Genomic DNA, 24682 nt, shown 5'->3' on the forward strand with positions numbered 1-24682 from the left:
AACCAGCTAGTTGGGGGCATGGAGTGAGTGGGGTGCTTGTAGAGAATATTGTTTCATCTTCAGTAAATTAATATTCCTCTTATTTTGTATAAATATATTTATTTTAAAGTTTAAGAAAAATAATTGATGTGAAAATACCACTTTTGGTCATTCTCACCCATGTCAATTTGATGGTTTTTATCCCTGCTTCAAATTTGTTTTTTCTTCCAGCACTGATTGATAGAATCAGACATGAAATACTGGGATCACTGAGTATCAGGCAGCACTTGTGGAGAGAGAAACATAGTTAATGCTCTAGATTGATGACTTTTATTAGAATTGAAGGAAGTTAGAAATTTAACAATTTGGAAAAGAGTACAGTGCCATGGAAAAAAGCGTGGCATGCTTGTGGTGGGAATGTGGAGGGATAGAAAGAAGAAAAGATGTAAGGTTTGTGATAGGATGAGATGAATGATTAAATGCCAAAAGAGGTTTTGGTACAAGGCGAAAGGTAATGTTGCAGTAAAGAAACATAAATTAGATGTAAATAGTCACAAAACAACTTTACTGGCGTTTGTTATTGAGGAAAATGAGAGCAGTGGTTGTGATATGAAGTTGTTGAACTTGAGGAAGATTGTAAATTGCCTTATTGAAAGCTGAATTGCTGTTCTTCTTGTTTCCGTTACATTACGATGCAAGAGGCTAAGATCAGAGAAGGTGACAGTAGGAGTAGGATGGAGAATTAAAATTGCAAGTGACTGAAAGCTGAGAGCCATGCCTGTGGACTGGACAGAGGTGTTCAGCAAAGCAGTTGCCCAATCTGCTTTTGATCTCCGCGGTGTTGAAGAGACAGCATTGTGAGCAGCAATTATAGTATATTAAGTTGAAATAAGTACAAGTAAACTGTTATTTCACCGGGAAGGAGTTTTTGGGGCCCAAGATTTTGGAAAGGGGAGAGGTGAAAGGCTAGTGTTGAATCTCCTGCGCTTGCATAGGGAGGTTCTAAGGAAGGGGTGAGAGTTGTGATTATCCTTATTGGAACAGTTGGTAGTATTTGAAAGAAAACATTTTCATATTATGATGTGAGATACTGTGACATAACCATTGACATTTTGCCTCTTTAAACCAACAGCAGCTGCCAGAGCTTTTGCTTGAGCCGATAGAAACACAAGGCACTGAGCTATGCATGGAAAAACTAAATAGTTGGAATTTTCCCATTTTTGAACTTGTAGAGATGACAGGTGGACAATCTGGAAGAATTCTTAGTCAGGTTAGTTTTCTTTATTGCTGTTTTTTTAGTGATTGAATGCAAGTTATTTTTGACACTGAAAACTTAATGCACAATGACATGAAATAGCAACATTCAATATTATACAGAATCCAAAATGCTCATGTTTTGGTTAAAAATTTGATTTCACTTCACTAGCCAAAAATCCATCTGAGAAAAGTTGAGCATAAATTATTACACTGTAGTTGAGATTTTGAACATTTATAAATATTTTCTGACCTTTGTTTTACATTGCTAATTTTTAGATGCACGATTTGCAAGATCAAGCAAAGCAGAGTTTGTGCAAGATGTAAAGGAGGGATATACCTCAGAATCTTTATTTCTGCTTCTAAAATCAAAGCAGTGACAAACCAAGCGTCCAAATAATACAAATTTCAGTGCCACTTCAAATATATTTTAAACTTTTCTTTTCCAAATAGTATTTATGGTATATTGGAACAGCAACATTTCAAGTTTCAAAAACAAATAAATTAAAAAGTAGCAACAGTGAGCCGGCAAAATGCTCTTCTATGAATTATTTATGTACAGCAATGAACCAGTAGCTTGCGCAACAGAACTTTAAGCCAAGTACGACTCATGATATTGAAAGGTGCTGACTGTCCTCAGCTATCTTGCCAAATGAAGCACTAGTCCAGTTGCAATGCTCCTGTCGCAAGTAAACAGAAGAAAGATGAATGACCACGTTTCTCCTTAGAACCCTCAAAGGGACTTTTACCCACAGCAGCAGCTTTATGATTTAGAACTTGGAAGTGTGCTTGATGCTGACGGACTATTCACCATTGACGATAATCATAAGGGCGTTGAGTAAGACATCATAGCTGGAAGATGAAATCATGATGACTAAAGATGATTTTAAATAAGTGTCCACATAGGGAATATGTTTAAGTTAGATTGCTAGGTCATTTTAATTGTTCTTTTAACATTTAAATAAAAATGTATTATAGTTACAGTGCAGCAAGGAAATGCAGATTCAATGTAATAAAATTCCCACTGCAGCAAAGTGGAGATTGGTTGTCTTTCTGAGAGTTGTGAGGTGGAGGATTGTATGCCGTAGCATACTTCTGGCTTTTGTTGACTAGCTGATGGGCAGCATTGTGAAAAACCTCTGCAGCTGGTTTGTGGCTTGAAAGAGTAAGAAAAATGAAGGCACTTGTGCACCAAGAAGAAAAAGTCAGTTTATAATAAGACCATAAGATACAAGAGCAGAATTAGGCCATTCAGTCTGTGGAGTTTTCTTTGCCATTCAATCATGGCTGATAAGTTTCTCAACCCCATTCTCCTGCTTTTCCCCCGTACCCTTGATGCCTTTACCAATCAAGAATCTATCTATCTGTCTAAAATATACTCAATGACCTGGCCTCCACAGCTTTCTGTGGCAATGAATTCCATAGAATCACCACCCTCTGGCTGAAGACATTCCTGCTCATCTCAGTGTATACTTGTTCATGGTTTTAAAATAAAATTCATAGGAATTATGCATGGTTAATTATATGACTAATTTTTCATGTTAGTACAAAGACTATAAACAGATATCGGATATGCCTCAAATTGCATAGAGAGCCTGATTTTTTTAAAACAAAACTGCTCTGACCACTGAATTTTTACTAACTTGTGATACTGCTCATAGCATCCTGCCCAATAAATTTAAATTGTCTGTATGTACTATAAATATATGGTCCATGTGTACAAATATGGCCATGCAAAACCAATGATGGAGATCCTATTGTAAAATTATATCCGTGATATTAATGGGCGGCACAGTGGTTAGCACTGCTGCCTCACAGTGCCAGGGACCTGGGTTCGATTCCTGGTTTGGGTCACTGTGTGGAGTTTGCACATTCTCACCGTGTCTGCGTGGGTTTCCTCCAGGTGCTCTGGCTTCCTCCCACAGTCTGAAAGACGTGCTAGTTAAGTGCATTGACCCAAACAGGTGCCGGAATGTGGCGACTAGGGGAATTTCACAGTAACTTCATTGCAGTGTTAATGTAAGCCTTACTTGTGACTAATAAATAAACTTTACTTTTACTTTACTTTGTGCAAAATCAGAGTTCTCACATTTTAACATTGTCTGCCCTTTATCAGTCAATCTCCCTTTGTAAATTTTGGTAACCAACAAAACCGTTTTGGTGTTTTAGGTCATTTATTCCCTGTTTCTTGATACTGGCTTATTCGATCTCTTCAAAATCCCCATTCGGGAGTTCATGAACTACTTTCGTGCACTGGAGAATGGTTACCGTGACATTCCTTGTAAGTATTAATAGTTTCCCTGTCTATCTAGCATACTCATATGTAGAATATATTCTCACCTGTGGAATTGCAAATGCTAAATCAAAGAGAATGATTTGTCCTTTTTTTGCTGTTGTGTTTTTTTCTCTCTTGTGCTTGCATCTCTCCTCAGAGGGTAAATTGTGAAAAATATAACTTTTTGTTAACTAGAACCTTAATTTAGACTCTGTGTATTTTAAATATGGACACAATGTCACTATGGAAAATGTTGGCACAAAAGTGTGAGAAGACAATAATTGCAGGCAGATTTTTAATAGGTAATCTATAGTCTTGTGCCATTGCACGCCAATTACCATTAAGAAACATTAGCTTGTTACAGTGCAAAATATTTTTAAAAACCAAATAGAATTGTTATTTCCTGCTGTTCTTTTCTGATTTAGGGTAAGAACCAGAGATTTAAAAGCAGTTGTCAATTTACAGAGAAACAATTATTCTCCAACTGAACTCAGTTAGCCTGCAGTGAGTGATGAGATCCTCTGATAGCATATTTGAAATTGACATAATTCATTTGCAATGGTAGAAGCAAGTCTCCCTCATAGTGAATGTTAATAGTGTGCCTGCAAGTTTGTCTTCTCAATGCAGTTTATGTATAATTAACCGTATGTAATTGGATAAGTTTTTTATTTTCTACAAGTAAATATATTTAAAAACTCTAGCATATTTGTTTCGTTACCTCAATTTGAATAATGCAGAAATTTTTTTAATTGACTTTTGCCAGACACTATTGAAAATATGCATATTAATTTAGAATTATGTGGCTGTTACCTTGAATTACTGGAAGGTTAAAATTGGCACTGGAAAATTTTGGGTAGCTTTTGTAATATCAAAGTGTTATTGTAATTCACATACTTAAGTAGGTTTAAACATGGATGTCATTTGTTTCAAGTAATTATGTCTCCTATTCGAGAAGTGGGACAAGGTAGATCATGGAGTGTGAAATGCAGTATAAAGGTGTATCTCCCAGGCAAGATGCTGGTATTCCCTGTATTGTGTTGTGGAGTTGGTTTGTAAAGGAGTTGGAACTATCGGATGGTTATTGCACAGGAGGAGGTCATTTGGCCCATCTTGTCCATGCCAGCCCATGGATCCCCAGGTTCTCTTTTGAATCCCGCCTTCCTGCCCATGGCTTAGAGCACTTGAGGTGCAGGTCCAGGTGGTACTTAAAAGAATTTAGGGTCACTGCCTTCACCACTAACTTGGGCAGCAAATTCCACATATCCACCACCTTCTGCGCAAAAGAAGGTCTTTCGTCATGACCCCTCTACGCCTTCTGCCACTTACCTTAAATCTATGTCCGCTGGTTCTAAATTTCTCCATCAAGGGAAACCGTTTTATCCTGTCCGCTCTGTCTCTTCCTCTCATCATTTTGTACACTTCTATCAAGTCACCCCTCAGCCTTCGTTGTTCCCAGAAAAATAACCCCAACCTTTTCAACCCCTCCTCATAGATGCACATTTCTAGCCTCTGATTTCATTTATTATTGTCACATGTCTTGGTATACAGTGAAAAGTATTGTTGCTTGCACGCTATACAGACAAAGCATACCATTCATAGAGTACGTAGGGGAGAAGTAAAGGGAGAGGGTGCAGAATGTAGTTATTACAGTCATAGCTAGGGTGTAGAGAAAGATCAGCTTAATATAAGGTCGGTCCATTCATAAGTCTGATGGCAGCAGGGTTGGTTGGTGGTCTTGAGTTGGTTGGTGTTTAATCTCAGACTTTTGTATCTTTTCCTGATGGAAAAAGATGGAAGAGAATATGTCCGGGGTGCATGGGGGTCCTTGATTATGCTGGCTGAGGTAGCGGAAAGTGCAGAAGGAATCACTGAGTCAGAGGCTGGTTTGCTTGATGGACTGGGCTACGTTCACATCCATTGGTAGTTTCTTGCTGATTCGGTCAGAGCAGGAGCCATACCAAGCTGTGATACATTCAGGAAGGATGCTTTTCATGGTGCATCTCCACTCTCTCTCCAGAGCAATTACATCCTTCCTGTAATATGGCGACCAGGACTGCACACAATACTACAGTTGTGGCCTCACCAGTGTTTTATGCCATTACAACATTATATCCTTACTTATATTCTGTACCTTTGCCAATGAAAGAGAGCATTCCATGTGCCTTTACACCCTTGTCTACTTGAAATGCTGCCTTTAGGGACCTGTATACTTGTGTGCCAGGATCTTTGACTTTATTTACCTCTGTCAGTATATTGTCATTTATTGTGTATTCCCTGGAACTTTTTGACCTCCCTAAGTGCATTGTCTCATACGTCTCTACATTAAAATCCATCTGCCACTTTACCGCCCACGCCATCAACCCATTGATTTAGTTGTGTAGATTATAGCTATCCTCGGCCAAGCTTTGTGTCATCTGCAAAACTTTCCTATCGTGCGCCCCATGTTCACGTCCAAATCATTAATATATAGCACAAACAACAAGGATCCTAACAATGAGGCCTGTTGGACACTACTTGAAACAACTTTTCATTCACAAAGGCATTCATCGACCATGTCACCAAAGCAGCAGAATACACAACAATGCTGACTATCCCTGTCTTTTCTATGTGACAGTTAATCCTATCTCTGAGGATTGATTTTACTAATTTGCCCACCGATGTAAGACGAACTGGCTGATAATTGTTTGGCATTTCCTTCGATCACTTTTTAAACAACGGAGCTATGTTTCCATTTTTCCAGTCCTCTGGTACTTCGCCTGTATCTATTGAGGATCATTTTCTAATCCTCAGTGCATCTGCTATCTCCTCCTTGACCTCGTTCAGCAGCCTCGGAAATAGTCCATCTGGTCCTGCCGACAAGGATTCCAACTCTGAGTATTTCCCCTCTCTTTATGCTTATCCCATCCAATATCTCAGTCTTCCTCCTGGACGACTAAATCTGTAACATTCCTTTCCTTTGGAAACACAGGGACAAAATATTCATTTTGATGTATGAGGAGAGATTGACTAGATTAGGATTGTTTTCACTGGAGTTCAGATGAATGAGGGGGGAATCTCATCGAGACTTATAAAATTTTAACAGGTCTAGACAGGATAGATGCAGGGAGGATGTTCCTGATGGTGGGGAAGTTCAGAACCAGGGGTCACAGTCTGAGAATTCAGGGTAGACCATTTAGAATGGAGGTGAGGAGACATTTCTTCACCTGAGTGGTGAGCCTGTGGAATTCACATTACCACAGGAACTAGTTGATGCCAAAACGTTGAATGCATTCAAGAGGCGGCTGGATACAGCACTTGGGGCAAATGGGATCAAAGGTTATGGGGAAAAAGCAGGATTAGGCTACTGAGTTGGATGATCAGCCATGATCTTAATGAATGGCGGAGCAGGCTTGAAGGGCCAAATGGCCTTCTCCTGCTCCTATCTTCTATGTTTCTATGACCCTTCCCACAGCCTCTTATAACTGGTGATATTTTTTGAGTTCATCAGTGAAGGGAGAAATTTTCCCAACCATTTTATAGAGGTTGATGCTTTTAAAGAGAAAGAAAAATCATGAGTTTGGTTTTTATTTTACTTGTCTTGTCATGTTCCACTATTTTAAATAGACCACAATCGTGTCCATGCCACTGATGTGCTTCATGCTGTTTGGTACTTAACAACTCGGCCTATCCCAGGATTCCAGCAAATAAACAGTGATCATGTAATGGAAAGTGACACAGGTATATATTTTGCATTGTTTTAGCAGAATTGCTATCATTTTTGCACTCGGATGAAGAAAATGTAATTTGGAGACTGATGAATATATATATTTTTGGCATGATCAGATATTTTTAACAATTAACTTAGAACCATTCTTCATTCCTAAAGAAGCAATTTTTCATTTGCACAATTTTTAGTTTCCTTCCTGTGCTTTCTGTGTGAATTTTATGATGCAAGAGGTATTTTAGTTTAGTTTTAAGGTACCGAACCTAATTGGAACTATCAAAGTTTAAAATGTGTAATGTCACATCTGTACACTAATGTTGATAGTTAATAGCTGTATGCTACCTCCATGGAGGAGTATTGTAAGAAAATGCTTGTTTGACATTGAAGAGACTTGCTTCTGATGGCTTTATAACATAGTGCTATTAAGTTTACAGTTAGGATGGTAGAGACAATGACAAAAACCTTACTTTTAAAAATGTAGCTGATTTAAAATGCATGCCTCGAGATTAAACAAAATACTTTTTGAGCTACAAGTCATTTCAGAGGCAGGATGGCAAATCAAAATGTTTGCTATGCCCCTTAGTCCTTAAGCTCACCTGAACAATTTTCTTTGGTTGTAAGATTTTTGTTTCAGAAAATCATTACTGTAGCTAGGTACAAAAGTACATCACAACGTAATCTGTTTACCAATTATTAATATCCAAATGCTATTAAGGTAACAGTTTGCGATTTGCTATGGTGTTTAGACAGTGACGTTCCACTGAAACTATGGACGCTCTGTAACGAGGTTGTCCCATTTCAGTACAACATGGCCCAATGGTTTTTTTTTATTTTGTGACTTTCCTCTGCATCATTCAAAGCAAGGCTCATGTATTCATCAAAGCCAATTATACAGTTTTCTATCCTCATGTTGACCTGTTCATACAGCCATACTTGGATTCTGGATCGATTTTGCAGGTATCTGAAAATAAGATTGATGGACTATGCCATCGCTTCCTGTACGTTCTGAGTCTGCCAAGGGTATGTCCATATTGTCGGCTTCATCCCTCCGAGGAAACAAAATTATGGCTCGTGATTCTTTCCTGCCGCCATGCTTCTTGCTTGTATATTACATAATTTAGCCACTTCATTGGATGACTTGAATTTAGTAACAAGTTGCAGCATTGGCTTTCTGAATTCCGAGCTTAAACGTTTTTAATTTTGAGGAGAAAACCAAAAAAGAATTAAAATCACTGTTTGAAGAACCAGTGCAATAATCTTTTAGCTGGAGTGCTTTTATTAGGAGGAACTGAGTTAAGGTTCACACAGTGCAGGTGACACCAAGATTATTTTTCACCATGGTACTTCTAAATTTTAAGGTTACTCACAAAGCATTTAAAACTACATGGCTGCAGATTTATTTTCATCACAATCCATCTCCTTAATTGTGGGAACTCGGACTTTATTTGGTTAGTTTAATGTTTTGGATAATCAAAAATACTGTTTAGAAAGTATTTGGTATGCAGAAAAGGTTTAAAGGAAGGTCGTAAGATAGTATCGTGAGATAGTCCATAGTCTCAAACTATAGTCTATATTTTTTTTCTTTTTAGGAACAAAATGAATTTGGAACATAGGAAAACTACAGCACAAACAAGCCCTTCGGCCCACAAGTTGCGCCGAACATGTCCCTACCTACTAGGCTCACCTATAACCCTCTATCTTACTAACTTCCATGAACTTATCCAAAAGTCTCTTAAAAGACCCTATCTAATCCGCCTCCACCACCACTACCGGCAGCTGATTCCACGCACCCACCTCCCTCTGAGTGAAAAACTTACCCCTAACATCTCCTCTGTACCTACTCCCCAGCACCCTAAACCTGTGACCGCTTGTGGCAACCATTTCAGCCCTGGGTAAAAGCCTCTGAGAATCCACTCTATCAATACCTCTCAACATCTTATACACCTCTATCAGGTCACCTCTCATCCTTCGCTTCTCCAAGGAGAAAAGACCTAGCTCTCTCAACCTATCCTCATAAGGCATGCCACCTAATCCAGGCAACATCCTTGTAAATCTCCTCTGCACCCTTTCTATGGCTTCCACATCCTTTCTGTGATGAGGCGACCAGAACTGGGCACAGTACTCCAGGTGGGGTCTGACCAGAGTCCTATACAGCTGCGCATTATCTCCCGATTTCTAAACTCAATTCCTCAGTTTAAAGTTAGCAGGAGGCACTTTTTTGCATCGTGCTGTGTTGCTTTCTTTTGAATATTGTTTTGAGGTTTTTAAAAGGGAAAGGATGCAACAGTGATCTGCAACTGTAAATTACAAGAACAAATGAACACAAAGTTCTGAAACTCAAAGGAAGCTACATACTTGCTAAAGGAGCAAGCAAGACCTAGGATTCCACTCAGCAATGCATAATTTTTGCTTTTTTTGCCCATTATGATGGTTTTGCCTTGTAGTCAACCAATTAGATATTAGAATGATCAAAATAAATTTCATGGTTTACTTAGTATATTGGATTTCAATTATAATGATTGCAGAAAATACGATGAACTTTTCCTGGAAGTTTATTGCTGCATTAACTGAAAAGCTGATGTGACACCATTAAAATAGATCTTTAAACATTTAATATTTCTTAGATTCTGACAGTGCAATATCACCAGGCCGGGCTGCCTACATGTTTTCCAGAAGTTGTGCCATTTCGGATGATGGCTATAGCAGCCTTGCATCAAACATCCCAGCTCTGGAGTTAATGGCACTTTACGTTGCAGCTGCCATGCATGATTATGATCATCCTGGGCGTACAAATGCATTCTTAGTAGCAACAAATGCACCTCAAGTAAGTGGATTTAATTAAGCATGGTTATAATATGAATTACTTGATCAAATCATTGCAGTAATGTATTTCTAAGAATGTCAAAACGCTTAACTCTTGTTAAGTTGATGCACAATTTTAATGCTGGTCATGAGTTAGCCTTTCCTCAGGCCTTTTCTGCTGTACAATTAAATCATCAACTCAAGCTTATCATTTACGATAAAGAAACCTTTTGTGCCTGTCGACAGAGAAGATAAATGATATTGTTCCCAGCAATATGTTTGAGACCAGTCCTGCAGAGTCTGACAAGTAGAAGTTTTTTCCCCCAGTTATTTTCTTGCCCAATTGCACTTTCCCCTTCCCTCCGAAGCCTCTTTGCTAGAGTGAAGTCCAACTGGCCCTCCATTTTTCTGCACTGATACTTTTATCAAGAGGTTGTCAGTTCTTAATTTAAGCACAGTAATTTTTCATTACAGTACCTCCAATGGAATCCACTTTTATCAGTCTGTCATGGTTCGCTGAAAAATAATTTTAGTTGACAAAAACAAGTTGCTATGACTATAAAAGGTAGGTTCAGATAGCATCAATAAGAATTTTTCACTCAATCGTCAAAATCTAAAACACCATCTGAAAACATGGTGAAAGTTGATTTTATAGGCAGTCCTTGACGTAACAACTTTCAAGTTCCAACAAATGACACTTAAGACATTTTATAAAGTTACACCATTTTGGTTTTACAATGCCGGTTTCGACTTGACAGCACCATGCCAGCAAACAATTGGTTTTTACCAAGTGTTATATCCCTTTATGTTCCGCCTTTCACAATCTCAGGAATGGAAAATTGCTTCTCAAATATAGAAGAGATCTCAAACTTTAAAGTGACAAAAGCCCCAGTTTAAAACTAACTGTCTCAGTGGAAACTGGTGAGTTGGATGCCTGTTTTACTACAAGTTTGAGTTCACTTAATACTGGTCACTTAATACTGGTTTTTCTTCAAAACTACATAACATCAAATAAGAGATGATTTTATACTTCTGTTTATGGTGTCACGGCCACAAGTTGAGGCAAAAGGAAACGTTACTTTTCAGTGAAAATTGAGTTCAAGAACCAATTTATAACTTTGTTCCCATGGCAAAATCAGTTCTGACTTACGGCATTTTGACTTGCAATTGTTGTCAGTCCAAGGACTGCTTGTATCAATGATTTTGAAAGGGAGTTGGAGAGGTACTTCAGGATGAAGAACTTGCAGGGTTGCAAGCAATAACTTCAGATGTGTGTGTCTGAGCACAACAGCTCTTTGAAAGAGTTGGTACAGGGACAATATGGCTGTATGGCCTCCATTAAGTTTTCATTGTATACGCAGAGAGAAGTCAAATATCAGATAACGTTGTTTTGAAATAGCATTTCTTTATAAAACAGCTTTATTGCACCTGAGTTTGTGATTTTAAATTTGGTGTAGTCAACAAATAAATTTCTACGAAGCATGAATTTATGCATTTGATCTATTATTTGCCATATAAATATAAAATAAAATCTTTCCTTTTTTCATTTGTCAAAATAATTTGATTAAATATGGTCAAAGATAAAAATACAGTCTTGGATATTTCAGATGGCATGCTAAAGGACTGAGCCAGTAGACTGAGTTACTTTATTGCACTATTTGTAATTATCTACATGGGATTGGTGACTAATGTTTTGAGTACAGCGGTAAGTCTTCATCAAAATGACAATTATTTATTTTAAAAGTACACTCAAAACATCGTCATGGATTTTATGGTTGTAATGAATGGCCTAATTGTCGCTGTTCGCCATAATTCAACTGCGGAACTAACAGCAATTCATGGCATCAACACAAGTGTTGTTTACGCAGAAGTCCAGATGTTGCTATAGTGATGCTCTGCTACTCCACAGGATGTGTTGTTGAAGGTCCTCCACAGGTGAAGATCTTGAGAAATCACTGGAGCTGACTTAAATTTCTGTTTTGCATGCTCAAATTTTATTGGGAGCACCCCATCTCCCACCAGAAAGCTTTGCCTTGTTGAATGATGTGTAACTGGAATTTTAAGATGTACTAAGTCATAAATTACTGTGAAACAACCTCTCTTGCCCTGAACAATTAACAAACTTCTGGAATGTAAAATCTCTCCATTAAGATTAAACTTCCATAGCTTTATAACATAATGAGATATTTTAAAGAATTGTTTATAACATTTGAGCTTCTGCTTGAATTCCAAGTGCCTAAATCTTCAGGTGAGCACTTGAAACGACATAACATACAAGCCTGTGGACCAAATGCTGGAAAATGGGATTAAGAATTGATAGATGCTTGATGGCCACCACCAACATAATGGGCCAAAGGGCCTCTCTCTTTGCTAAAAAGTTCCATCAGTCTATGACTCTACTTTGCTCTCTCTAAAATGATTAAAACTTGAAGGATAGTCAGTGCATTTAACTTTCTTCACAACACAAAATAAAGATACTACAGATGCCGGACATCCAAAATAACTTCCTGGTTTGCTAACTGGGAGAAATTTTCATTGTGATTGACTGCTTGATGACATCGTTGTTGCTGGTTGCAAGAAATCCTCTCCAGTTGGCATCAGAATCAAATTAACATTGGGACCAGTGAAATCCATGCCACAGGAATTGCACTTGGCATACATAGCCCAAAGGAAAATAATATATGCATGAAATAAGTTTTGAACTGGATTTGGATTTTAATCTTAGTTCATGCTAAAACTTGATTTGTCATATAAAATCCACACTTAAACCTGAACAATTCTTTTGGGAACACTGACTACAATATCAAGGTTGCATTCAAATTTTACACTCCGTTTGAAGGTTCATCAAAACAATATTGATTTCTGTGTCACATGTACAGCATTCTGTCTTTAATTTTTTTTCCCAATTCATCACAGATGTAGTGTTGCTTTCGGGCAGTCAAATCTTCAATGCTTCCTGATTCGGTGAAATTATAAATTTAGTTATATTAATTGCATATATTTTGAATAATTTCTTTAATTCATTTTTGGCACAACTGATGCCTTGCAGCTCAGTCATTCTAGTGTGACTTACAATGATATATTCTGCACCTCTAATTTCATTGGAATTTTCAGGAAACCACATCTCTTAAACGTTTTCTTATGTTTGGAATCTTTATGTGAAGTCACATTTACGGTTTCTGAGCTGGATCTGCCTACTCTATATGGCAATTAATTGGGCCACATATTTGCAATATAGCCCTTTTCAGGATACTTTAAATTTGTTATTTTACAAAACAGCATATTGAAAGCCAGTTTAGAACAGCTGGAAGTACATGAAATGTTTTGAATTTTTTTCCTACATTGAAGCTTATAGACATTGTCTGTTAAGAGGTGTATTTCTGCCTTTTGTTGTGTCAATATATAATGCTAAACAACCTAAATATTATCTAATTTACAGCCTGAGCTCAATATAGATATAACACAAAAATTTAATATTCATTTTGGGGTTCTCGACCATTGCGAATATGTATCTCCAAGTAAACTAGTTTAAATTTTGTGAGAAACGTGTGTTGTGTTATGATAAGCAGCAGAGGCTGAAGTGTCAACAAGATGAGAGTAATGCCATAACGTTTGTCTTTGAGATCTAATTTCATGTCAGAATAAAGGTTAATTTTAATATGTACCAGTAGTGCCAAAAGAGTCTTTCTCAAGATTTATATAAGGCCAGAAGAAAATTAAATTGTAGACTTCTGATGCACCAAGTGATATATAATGATAGAAAAATAATGGGAAGTGGTAAAAAGACCTCAATACTGTTCATTCACTTTATTAAACACATGGACTATAACCAGTTCATTAACTGATTTCCTAACTTGAAAAAAGTTCTGCTTTACGGATTCCTTTTAAGCTACTAGCCTACATCAACATTGATACTAGAATGTTCTCTCAATATTTGATATGATAATGTGATATTTGAAGTCTCAATTTAAAGAAAGTTTGGAGTTGTAATAGTTATATCAAGTGTTACATTTTTTCATTGATTTTAAAATCATTATTTCAACATTTTCTAGGCTGTCCTTTATAATGACAGATCTGTCTTGGAGAATCATCATTCTGCTGCTGCATGGAACTTGTTTATGTCCCGTTCAGAGTTCAACTTCTTGGCAAACCTAGATCATGTTGAGTTCAAACGTTTTCGTTTCTTGGTGATTGAAGCAATCCTTGCTACTGATTTGAAAAAACATTTTGACTTCCTTGCTGAGTTTAACTCCAAGGTTTGTAAACAGCTGCTGTTAATGAAACATCATAGTTATACAAGAAACAAAATAAGCCATGTAATTTTTATTTACATATTTATTAACTGTAAATAAATGTTCTTCAAAATTGGCTAGTCAGGTCAGAACAACAGGGGATATGTTGATAACTCTGCAAATACAAAGTTTTGATCATTCAAAAAATTGGCATTTTAATTGTTTTGTTTTGCTGATTGATTTTGTCTCCTTTCTCTTGTCAATTTTGGGGGCATGGATTGCAGATCATTGAGTCATTGGCCTTCTCTTATCTTGAGAAATTGCCTTTCTTCATATTCGAACTTAAAATGAAGTATTTTGTTACACTGACTGTAGAGAGTATTACAGGGATTGAACAGAGGGCCATAGTGTTCAGTTTCGTTTTTCAAATTGATGACATGCATTAAGAGGACAATCTAAATAACATTGCCTTGTTCCAAAAGATGTATTACTACCAGGGGCTTCTGTCTGGCTTCTAGTGCCTAATTTATGTAAAATTTTACATTTGGGAATGTAGTGGTAAATTGTAACTGGATAAAGTTATCCTGGCATTGTTTGCTGTCTTGAAGCAGGTAAATGAAGTCAACAATCCAGGAATTGATTGGACCAATGAAAACGATCGTCTATTAGTGTGCCAGGTGTGCATAAAACTGGCTGATATCAATGGTCCTGCAAAGATGAAGGAGTTACATCTTCAGTGGACAGAAGGCATTGTCAATGAGTTCTATGAACAGGTTCAATTATTTTTTTCCCTTCAACAAAATGTGTGCTGAATGTTATGAAGCATAGGTCTTTATCTCATTACAAGTGACATCCCAGCCTAAATGGAATAACACAATTCATATGTATAATTGCACTGTAATAGTATCTACCATTTGACTTCATATTCTGTATTTGCAAATAGATTAGGAATAATCGCCGACAAATCACTTTCCATAAGATTTATACTAAATTCTGCTGTAGAAGTAAAGGAAGTCATTATTTAATACTGGGGAATTTCTGATATTATTTTATGCTATGCAGGGTGATGAAGAAGCAAGCCTTGGATTACCCATTAGCCCTTTCATGGACCGTTCTTCACCTCAGTTGGCTAAGCTACAGGAATCTTTCATTACACATATTGTAGGTCCTCTGTGTAATTCCTACGCTGCTGCAGGATTACTACCAGGTCAATGGGTGGATGATGATGATGATGATGATGATCCAGAATGTGGTGAGGATGACGATGATGCAGAAGATTTGGAAACTGAAGATGAAATGGATGACGAGGATCTTGATCTTTCAACAAGTAAATGTTTTATCTTAAAATTCCGGATGATTGCAAATGTGACAAATAAGGCTTCACATTGAATGACTGGCAGAATTTCCATTATATTAAGACGAGTTTGTATCATCAACTGTTGGAAAGCATATTTTTGTTGGCCATTACTGTTGCTGAATTTTTAAAGCAGGTTATTTGTAATTGTTCCAAATAAAATTGATTGGATTCTACTTGGGTTTCAAATTAATCAAGGACAATAAACCTATAAAATACGCCCAAAAAAACTCCAAGTTGCTTAGTGACTGCAAAAACGTAGAACATTGCTAATTTAATTCTTTTAACTTGTAGGGCAGAGGAGGAAGAGAAAAAGAAGGCGGAAAATCTTCTGCCAGATTATGCACCACCTAACAGAAAATCATAACCTGTGGAAGAAGGTAATTGAAGAAGAGGAGCATGAACAGCAATGCAAGTCAGAGCTAAATATACAACAAACAGATAATTCATCCTTACCTCAAACTTCGGATGAAATCCAGGTAATTGAAGAAGCAGATGAAGAGGAGGAGAGGCAACAAGGGGAGGAGAAACAATGCTGAGAAGATGCAGTGCTAAATAAAGAACATAGTAAAGCCTCACTCTGCTGATAACAGAGACTGATGTACTTCTTTGTTAAAAGGCCTTAATACTGTGAGAGGATTCTAGCGCTCAGCTGGATCTCACTCCTATATGCACTTTCAACCCATGGAAAGATTCGAGTATACCATGAAACAAAGCCCTTTGTGCCCAGTGGTGTCCAAATGTTTTCATGTTGATGCTGCCTTGCAGAGTAAAGAGTGCTCAGTTTCCATGTGGTACTGGAGGATGTTGCAAAAACTTCAGCTTAGCAACTGCTGTTACCAAAGTGAACTGAAAGTTTACCGTTTTCCGTTAGTAAGGAGGAAGGTGGATATTAGGCATGTATCAGACGTCCCGCATCTATATCAGGTGGACTTGAAAATTGCGGATTATGCCTGTAGCAATTCAGAATGGAGCACTGCAGTAAAGAGCCTTGTTGTAAGGGCCCCTGATTTCTTTTTCTCTGAAAATATCTGCTTTAATGCAGGTAACACAGGTAGAATCCTTGTCTCATATATGACTGCAGAAAAGAATGTTAGAGTGACTAAAATTCTAGCTGCATCATTTTTCTGATGCCTTTTAATGTACAATTTGCCTTGTTTGGTTTTGCCTTTTTTTGCGCTGGAAGTAACCAGAAATGCACAGTGGCCAAGCATTTCAGTTTGCCCGAACATCAGAGTATAATTGTTCTGTAATAGAACAGAGGAGTATGTTAATGATGAAGGGATTTTTAATATTGTTTCTTTTCACTGCAACTCAGGATCCATGCAAAGATACATGAAGCAATGCCGTTGAAGTTGTGCAGGTTGAAAGAAAATAACAGTTGACATAGTTAACATATTTTAAGTCCATTTTTATTTGGGAAGTTCAACTGGTCTTTCGTGTCACATACTATACACAAACTTCCTCTTATGTATCCACGTTGCTAGTAATATGAATTTGTTATTGCACATCATGAGGCTGAAAGGTTACTGTGTATTGCAATCAGTATACCTTGAAAATAGTAAAATACTTGCCAATATGATTTCAATATGATGGAGTATGTCATATAGTATGTAGTTCTATTTTTTCACAGTAGAAATTCTAGACATTCCACAGGGCATCGTACCTACTCAGAACTATTTATCTGCAAAGTCATCCAGTGTAAACGTGGTTGCAAAGAAGATGCATGTACAGCTCTTACACAATATTTGTAAGTTAGTTTAGGCTGCAGGTATGTAATTTTCTTATGTAGACTGTACAAATAGCTACTGGAACAGTTGTGCACCTTTTTAATACCAAACAAGTGTTTTTAGTTATGCACAGATAGATGCCTACATTATAAAAATGATTAATTCATTTGAAAATGTTTGTATTAATAATGGATTGTATCAAAATGCATTTTATATACCTATAGTGGATGATGCAAGTGGAGGGACTGTAAATATCATAAGATAGTAAGAAACTTCGACTCATCACGCAGCAGGAATATGGCCTCTAATAGCCAGCCATAGGAGCATTTTTATCGTTCCTTAATTTCTGCAGCGATGTGTTTGTGTGCCTTTTCGCAGCCACTTACAATATTAACGCACTAAACCTCAAGTTGTCATATTAGTCATACAGTGAATGCCAAACTTTGTCCTATTGTCTGTAATAGATCAGAAATCTTAAGTCAGTGTACCACTAATATGCATGTTACATAATGGACTGAACCACCCCAGTGACAGATGATATTGATAGAACAAGGGGGAGGTACTGTATTAAAGGTACTGCACTTGACTGACAAAGGAAGGAAAAGTTAAGCAAACTGAATGCCCCAACCATGGTTGCCAAATCAATTGTTAACCGTGCACTAAATGTTAAAAATATGAACACCTCCTAACAGCACATACTGTATGTAATTTATTCCATTAAAATACTCGTTTATTTTGTGTGTGTATATATACACAGTTTATGTGTATATATAATATATATATATATATATATATATACATATAATATGTATATATAAAACACTGTTGTTGTCATGTCCAATGTTAGTAGCAGTGTCTGTCTCATAGACAGACTTGGTGTATAACCATTTTGAAACTTGATTGTTTAAATACTTATTTTTTAAATGTGTCTAGGCAAACATTTTCATTTTTCAGACAATAGTACAGAAAACTGCTACGTCTTCTGTTTTATATTTATCAATAATTAGAGCAATCTATTTGCTCTATAAATTAGTATATAATTTTTATAATTGTTTTAGTGAATTTTAACTTGCAGCATTTTTAAACAAATAGTAATGCGGTACTTTTTGCATCATTTTCTTGCCTTGTGTTTCCTAAAGTTGTCCTAGCTCTGGAAATATATTTTTTTTAACTCAGTGGAGTATTTTGTGTCCTTTTGGTTTAATTTTTTACCTCCGTTTTTACTTTTTAAGAAGTTATTTCTTCAAGAAGTTCACACATTGAGGTAAGTCTACCCTGTGTCAATATTATGATTCCTAACTTTTACATTGTAAATGTAGTTAACAATACATTATTAGAATTCAGTTAGCACTAGCTGAAATATAATAGAACACAATATATGACAGCAAGCAACATTTTTTTAACCTTTTATTTGTCTTATTTTCCCATTTATTTGATAAAACGTGGTTCACACTGATCAGTGGATGTTCTGTTTTATTTTTTTTAAAAAATCAGTTCAATTATATTGATGATTTAAATTCTTGGATACTATTTTCTAACTTAAAAGAACTGAAAACTGAAAAAAAAAACAAAAATATTTATGATTCCGCAAAGAAAAAATAATCAATGCCATATCTGGGGTTCATAAAATGAGGTCTGCCTTCTAGCCAAACCTCATGGTGACCACAATTGATTGTTTTTCTTATGTTATCAGCAGAAAATGTCACCTGCTGTACCAGAAAAGTTTATTATTGGAGTTTATTGGGTTTTTTTCTGCAGAGAGGTTTTCCTCAAGCTAATGTTTTTTTGGCTTGAGCCACCAATCCCTCTAACTTTGATTAAATTTGCCTCAGCCATCAACCAGAGTTAGCTTTCTGTTTTGGATGTCATGGATCTTTCACAGTGACTGACTCACGGGTTATCAATTTAATCCGTCCTATGACTTTTGAAGTATGGGATGAACTGCTAATTTGACCAGATTTTAGTCATTAGATGGTTGCTCATAACCAAAATGATGTTGAAAGTCAATCCTTTAAAACACAAAATGATACTGCAGGAACAGTCTGGATTTCCATTCTCAGAAGCATAGTTAATTGAACACTGCTAGCAAACATTCTCCAAGGTGGGCTGTTCATGACTGAGGAGCACAGGCATTGATGAAAATTAGGAGAGGACTGTTTGTCTTTTTCTGGGTTTGTAGAACCAATCGACACTTGACAAAATTGCAAAGAGATTTCCATTATCTCTGAGGAGGGAATATTGCATCTTTAAAAGGACCACCAAAATATGATATATCAAATTATCAAACAGCAGCATTCCTAGAAAACGTGTAAATCGCTGTTGAGCCTTGTGTTTTTTTTTCTCAGCACAAAACATTCCTTGGATTCAGGCAATTGATGCACACCTGGTTCTCAGACCAAATTGTCCTCAATACCAACTGATCCACCTAACTCAAGAATCAGGCAAATTGGCTTACTCAAGTGGACATTAGGTCTGGCTTTGTGATTCCCAGAAGTTCCCTGCCAACATGATTCCTCAGAGTACTGGCTGAGAGGAACAGAGATTGACTTTGCCGGGGAAACCTTGATACTGAAGGCACACATTGCCAAACAAGGAAGCAGTTTATCCTTTAAAGTCATGTACACTTCAACTTATCAAAGCATAGTGACCTGCAAATGAATTTACAATTATTGCTTGATCATGTACACAATCTGACATTGTTGCGAATCCAATTTGTGGCCATTCGTACCCACCAAAATGTTTTTTACCCTGAATGGTTGTTTGAAAACATCCACCTCCTTGAGACCTGTCAAGTACATTCTTTAGTTTCTCAGTTTGTCTCTACATCGGATTTAGATTTGGTTCTAAACTACTCTATTCTAAGTTAATTCACAGAACATTTGTATTATTTTGCATTTAGGTTTCTCGTACTCTGTTATTATTTTACATCTTAGGATGAGAAGATGCAGAAGATGCCAATCAAGTGGTCTGATTTGTCCTGGATTGTGTTGAGCTTGCGTGTTGTTGGAGCTGTACTCATCAGGACAAATAGAAAATGTTCCATCACACCGATTACTTATGTCTTGTAGATGTTGGACAGGCTTTGGGCAGTCAAAGGCGTAACAGTGGTTAGCACTGCTGCCTCAGGGCCGGGGACCCTTGTTCGATTCCATTTAGGTGACTATGGAGTTTGCACATTCTCCCCATATCTGCGTGGGTTTCCTCCAATTGCTCCGGTTTCCTTCCACAGTCCAAAGATTTGCAGGTTAGGTGGATTGGCCATGCTAAATTGCCCCTTAATGTCCAAAGATGTGAAGATGTAGGTTAACCAAGATAAATGTGTGGGTTTACAGGGATAGGGCAGAAGGGAGGGCCTGGGTTGGATGCTCTTTCGGAGAGTCAGTGCAAACCTACTGGGTCGGGTGGCCTCTTTTCTGCATTATAGGGATTCTATGGTCAGTTACTTGCCATAGAATTCCCACTCTTTACTCTGATCTTGTCATCACAGCATTTGTATGGTCAGTGATGAGCCTCCAGGATGTTGAGGGACTTTATGATGGTAATGCCATTGAATGTCATGTTTAGGTTCTCTTGTTGGAAATAGTCATTGCCAGGTATTTCTGTGGTGTGAATGTTGATTCCCACTTCTCAACCCAAGCCTAAAGTTTGTTCAGGTGTTGCTGGAAATGATCACAGGATGCTTCAGTGTCTGAGGAGTTGCAATAATCAGGAACGTTGCCACACCTCGTCAAATGCTGCCTTGATGCCAAGGGTGGCCATTCTCACTTCACCTCCGAAAAGCAACTTTTTAGTCCATGTTTGAACGAATATTCAGGGGAGGCGATGGCTTAGTGGTATTATCTCAAGACTATTAATCCAGAAACTTCGCTAATGTTCTGGGGACCTGGGTTCGAATTTTGCCATGGCAGATGGTGGAATTTGAATTCCATTAAAAAAAAATTGGAATTAAGAATCTACTGATGACCACGAAACCATTGTCGATTGTTGGGAAAACCCATCTGACTCACTAATGTCCTTTTAGGGAAGGAAATCTGCCATCCTTATCTGGTCTGGCCTACGTGTGACTCCAGACCGACGGCAATGTGGTTGACTCAACTGCCCTCTGAAGTGGCCTAATAAACCACTCAGTTTCGAGGGCAACTTGGGATGGACAATAAATGCTGGTCAGCCAGCGACACCCACGTCCCATTAATGAATAAAAAACAATACCTAGAGCTGAGTGGTCCTGGCAGAACTCAAACTGAGCACTGGTGATCAGGTTATTGGTGAGTTCATGCTGCTTGTTAGCACTGTCAATTACTCCGTTCATTGTTGAAGATTGAGAAGCAGATTGATGAGTGGTAATTGACTTGGTTGGATTTGTTCTGCTTTTTGTGGACAGAACATGACTGGGCAATTATTTACTTTGTCAGCTGAATATAAGTGTTATCGATGTAGTGGAATTACTTGCCTGGAAGAACGGCTGCTTCTGGAGCACAGCTCTTCAGCACAATCGCTGGGGCATGCCAAAGCCTATTGCCTTACTGTATTCACTGCATTCAGCTGTTTCTTAATACCATGAGGTAAATCCTATTGGCTTTTGTCTGGTATTTATGATGCTGGGAACTTCAGGAAAATGACCAAGATAGATTCACTTAGAACTTCTGTTTGAAGGTTACAAATGCTGCTGCACTGACTTTCCAACTGAAGTGCTGGACCCTCCATTGAGAATGTTCATAAATCCTCCTCCTCTTGTTAGTTGATTCACTGGTCACCTCCATTCATGGCCAAAGGTGGATGGACTGTAGTGCTTTGATCTGATCCCATTGGTTTTGGGATCACTTAGCTGTTTCTGCTGTTTTACCATGCATGCACCTCATTTTTAGGTTTACATGGTACTGCTTCTGGCATGTTCTCTTACACCCATCATTGTACCAAGGTTGGACCGCTGACTTGATGATAGCAATAGAGTGAAGAATCTGTCAAGCCTTGAAGTAATAGATTTTTTTGGAATAAATGTCTGCTACTGTTGGTGGCCCACCACAGTTTGGAGCTGCTGGATCTGTTCTATCTCGATCCTATTTAGCACAGTATAGTATCACACAGTATGATGGAGGGAGCATTGCACAGTCCTTATGGACTGTGCAATGCTCACTCCTACCATCAATGTCACAGGCAGATGCACCAATTACATGAGGATGGTGAGGAAAAGTTCAAGCAGGTTTTCCCCTAGTTGTTCTCTCACCACCTGCTGCAGGTCCAGTCCAACAGGACCAAGACTCTCAGTAGGATTGGCTACCAAGCCACTTTTCATGATGAATGTTGAAGACTACCCACCCAGAATGCATTCTGTGCCTTTGCTGCCCTCACTGCTTCTTCCAAGTGGTGCTCAACATAGAGGACTATACTGCCGCTATAAGTATTTGATCGAAGTTCAAAAATGTATTTCCTCTCTACTTAACCCTAATTTCCCAGTCTCTTCAACTGTTCTCTATTTATGTATTTCCAGCTGTTATTTCGGATTGTGTTGCTGGTTCCTCCGACCAGTAAAATGGAATGTTTTCTACAATTAATTCTTCAGCTAAGTTGCATAAGAGAATCTGGCTGGTTGAGGTACATTTATTTTTAAGGTAATTATTATTCTGTGGGAACAACAACAACATTCTAATTCACACACAGATTCTGAGCCTTACAGATGTGAAGATGATGATTTTGTGAGTAATCTGACTCTGAGAAATCGTGTCTCAAATCTAAACAGTTAAATATTAAAATATGACCAGATGAACACACGTGAGGCAGGGAATGTGTACTGTACCTGACTGAAATGTCCGCCATTTTCAATATATAATTGGAACTTTTTTGGAGATATTATGTACAGTTTGAACATATTTTCTGTTAAAATGCTCTGATCTCTGCCAGGTTTTTCACCTTTCATAAAAAACTCATCCAGCTAGAATTTAAAAAATAGTTTCCAGGATCCTCACAGAATCATGTTCCTTATGTTCCTATTTTGGAAAATAGAGAAATCCTTTTGTTGGGTATGACTGTTTTCTCATACCTTTTGTAATTTGGTACCAGATTGTTTTAATTAAGAAAGTGCATTATTCAGATTTATGTTTAATTGGAAATGTAGGATTGAGCTGCAATATCTGTCAAATAATTTGCAGTGCTATTGGAAATTACCTTATTTAGCGCTGTTTCAGCAATGCACTAACATTAATAAAAATGAAGGAATTGTTTAAACAGGAATTGCTATTTACAGCAGTATGCATTTTTAAAGTAAATACCTATCCTGCTAGAAGATAAATAGGTGGTCAAACAGAATGATATTGCTAAAATCACTTGGGCCATGACTGGAAACTATCTGCATTGCTTCAAAAAATTACTCAGTATTGCAATATACAAAATATGTAAAATCTTGAGAGTGATTACAGATAGCTAATTGAAGGAATCAGTTGATAGCAGAAGCCATCAAAAATAAGGTTGTGTCATTTAACGATTGTCATCAGGCCCTGGGAAAAGAGGAATTTTCATGTAATGCATTTATTTTATCCAGAATCATGTCCATTTTGTGTTGATACGCAATATCATATGTAATGAGTAAGCTAGAATTTCATATTTATCTAACTTGGAGAAAGATCACACTAACTTGTGAAAAATTTAGATCAGAAGTCTGAAAAAAACTGTTCTATCAAAAATGATGCATTCCCTTCGATCCCTTCCGAAAACTTAAAAGAATACATCCAAAAGAAACTAGTGCAAGTTCATTGAGTGGAAACCATGTGGAAAATTTTGCAGAATATAGACCTTTGATATCTCCCCATGGCGAACATTTATTCACTTGTAGTTGCAGAATAATTGAGTGGATATATTAATATGTATATCTTAAAGTAACAATGTATATTTACTTCTCAGTTTCAAAAACGGAACTATTTCACGTTGACTGTGATTAATACTCTTTTCACTTCGTGGGAGACTGGGTTGGGAGGTGAAGTCTGAAAACCTTTTTTCTAAGCCATTGTGATGTTTTGACTACCCTTTCGATTATTTAAGATATCATTTGAAATGAATGGTTATGCTGGACATATGTAAGCTTTTCATACAAGCAGATGATTGGCATTTTTCATGCTGGAGGACTCCTTAACTGATAAATCTGACCTTACTAGTCTCAAGATAAAGAAAGCAGGTTGAAGACTGTCCTTCCGCAAAACCAAATCTTGCGTTAAATTCTTGTCTGTCATTACACTTAGCTGTTGGGACAAACCTGATGTCACAGAACACCTGAGTCTGAACCAACAACTGGCTTAGAGATTTATTCAGAATGTTGCTTCATTCTCGGTTCTAATTGTAATGTGAATTTCAATGAGAGTTCTG

The 24682-nt window shown here is 37.4% G+C and overlaps 1 protein-coding gene across 3 annotated transcripts in view; it reads left to right on the plus strand.

Moving 5' to 3' along the window:
• The window catches only part of pde3b (phosphodiesterase 3B), a 197944-nt gene extending 180445 nt beyond the window's left edge, over positions 1-17499 (plus strand). The window contains exons 9-16 of one of the 3 annotated variants that reach the window (XM_078220754.1): positions 1112-1249; positions 3403-3514; positions 7112-7225; positions 9836-10035; positions 14066-14269; positions 14854-15018; positions 15308-15572; positions 15894-17499. In XM_078220754.1, the coding sequence (XP_078076880.1) occupies positions 1112-1249; positions 3403-3514; positions 7112-7225; positions 9836-10035; positions 14066-14269; positions 14854-15018; positions 15308-15572; positions 15894-16138 (1443 nt within the window). In that variant the 3' untranslated portion in view covers positions 16139-17499. The remainder of the gene's footprint in view (positions 1-1111; positions 1250-3402; positions 3515-7111; positions 7226-9835; positions 10036-14065; positions 14270-14853; positions 15019-15307; positions 15573-15893) is intronic. The other 2 variants (XM_078220755.1, XM_078220753.1) reach the window with 2 other exon arrangements.
• Positions 17500-24682: the final 7183 nt, after the last annotated feature.

Source organism: Mustelus asterias, chromosome 9 (assembly GCF_964213995.1).
Source record: "Mustelus asterias chromosome 9, sMusAst1.hap1.1, whole genome shotgun sequence".
Classification (NCBI taxonomy): domain Eukaryota; kingdom Metazoa; phylum Chordata; class Chondrichthyes; order Carcharhiniformes; family Triakidae; genus Mustelus; species Mustelus asterias.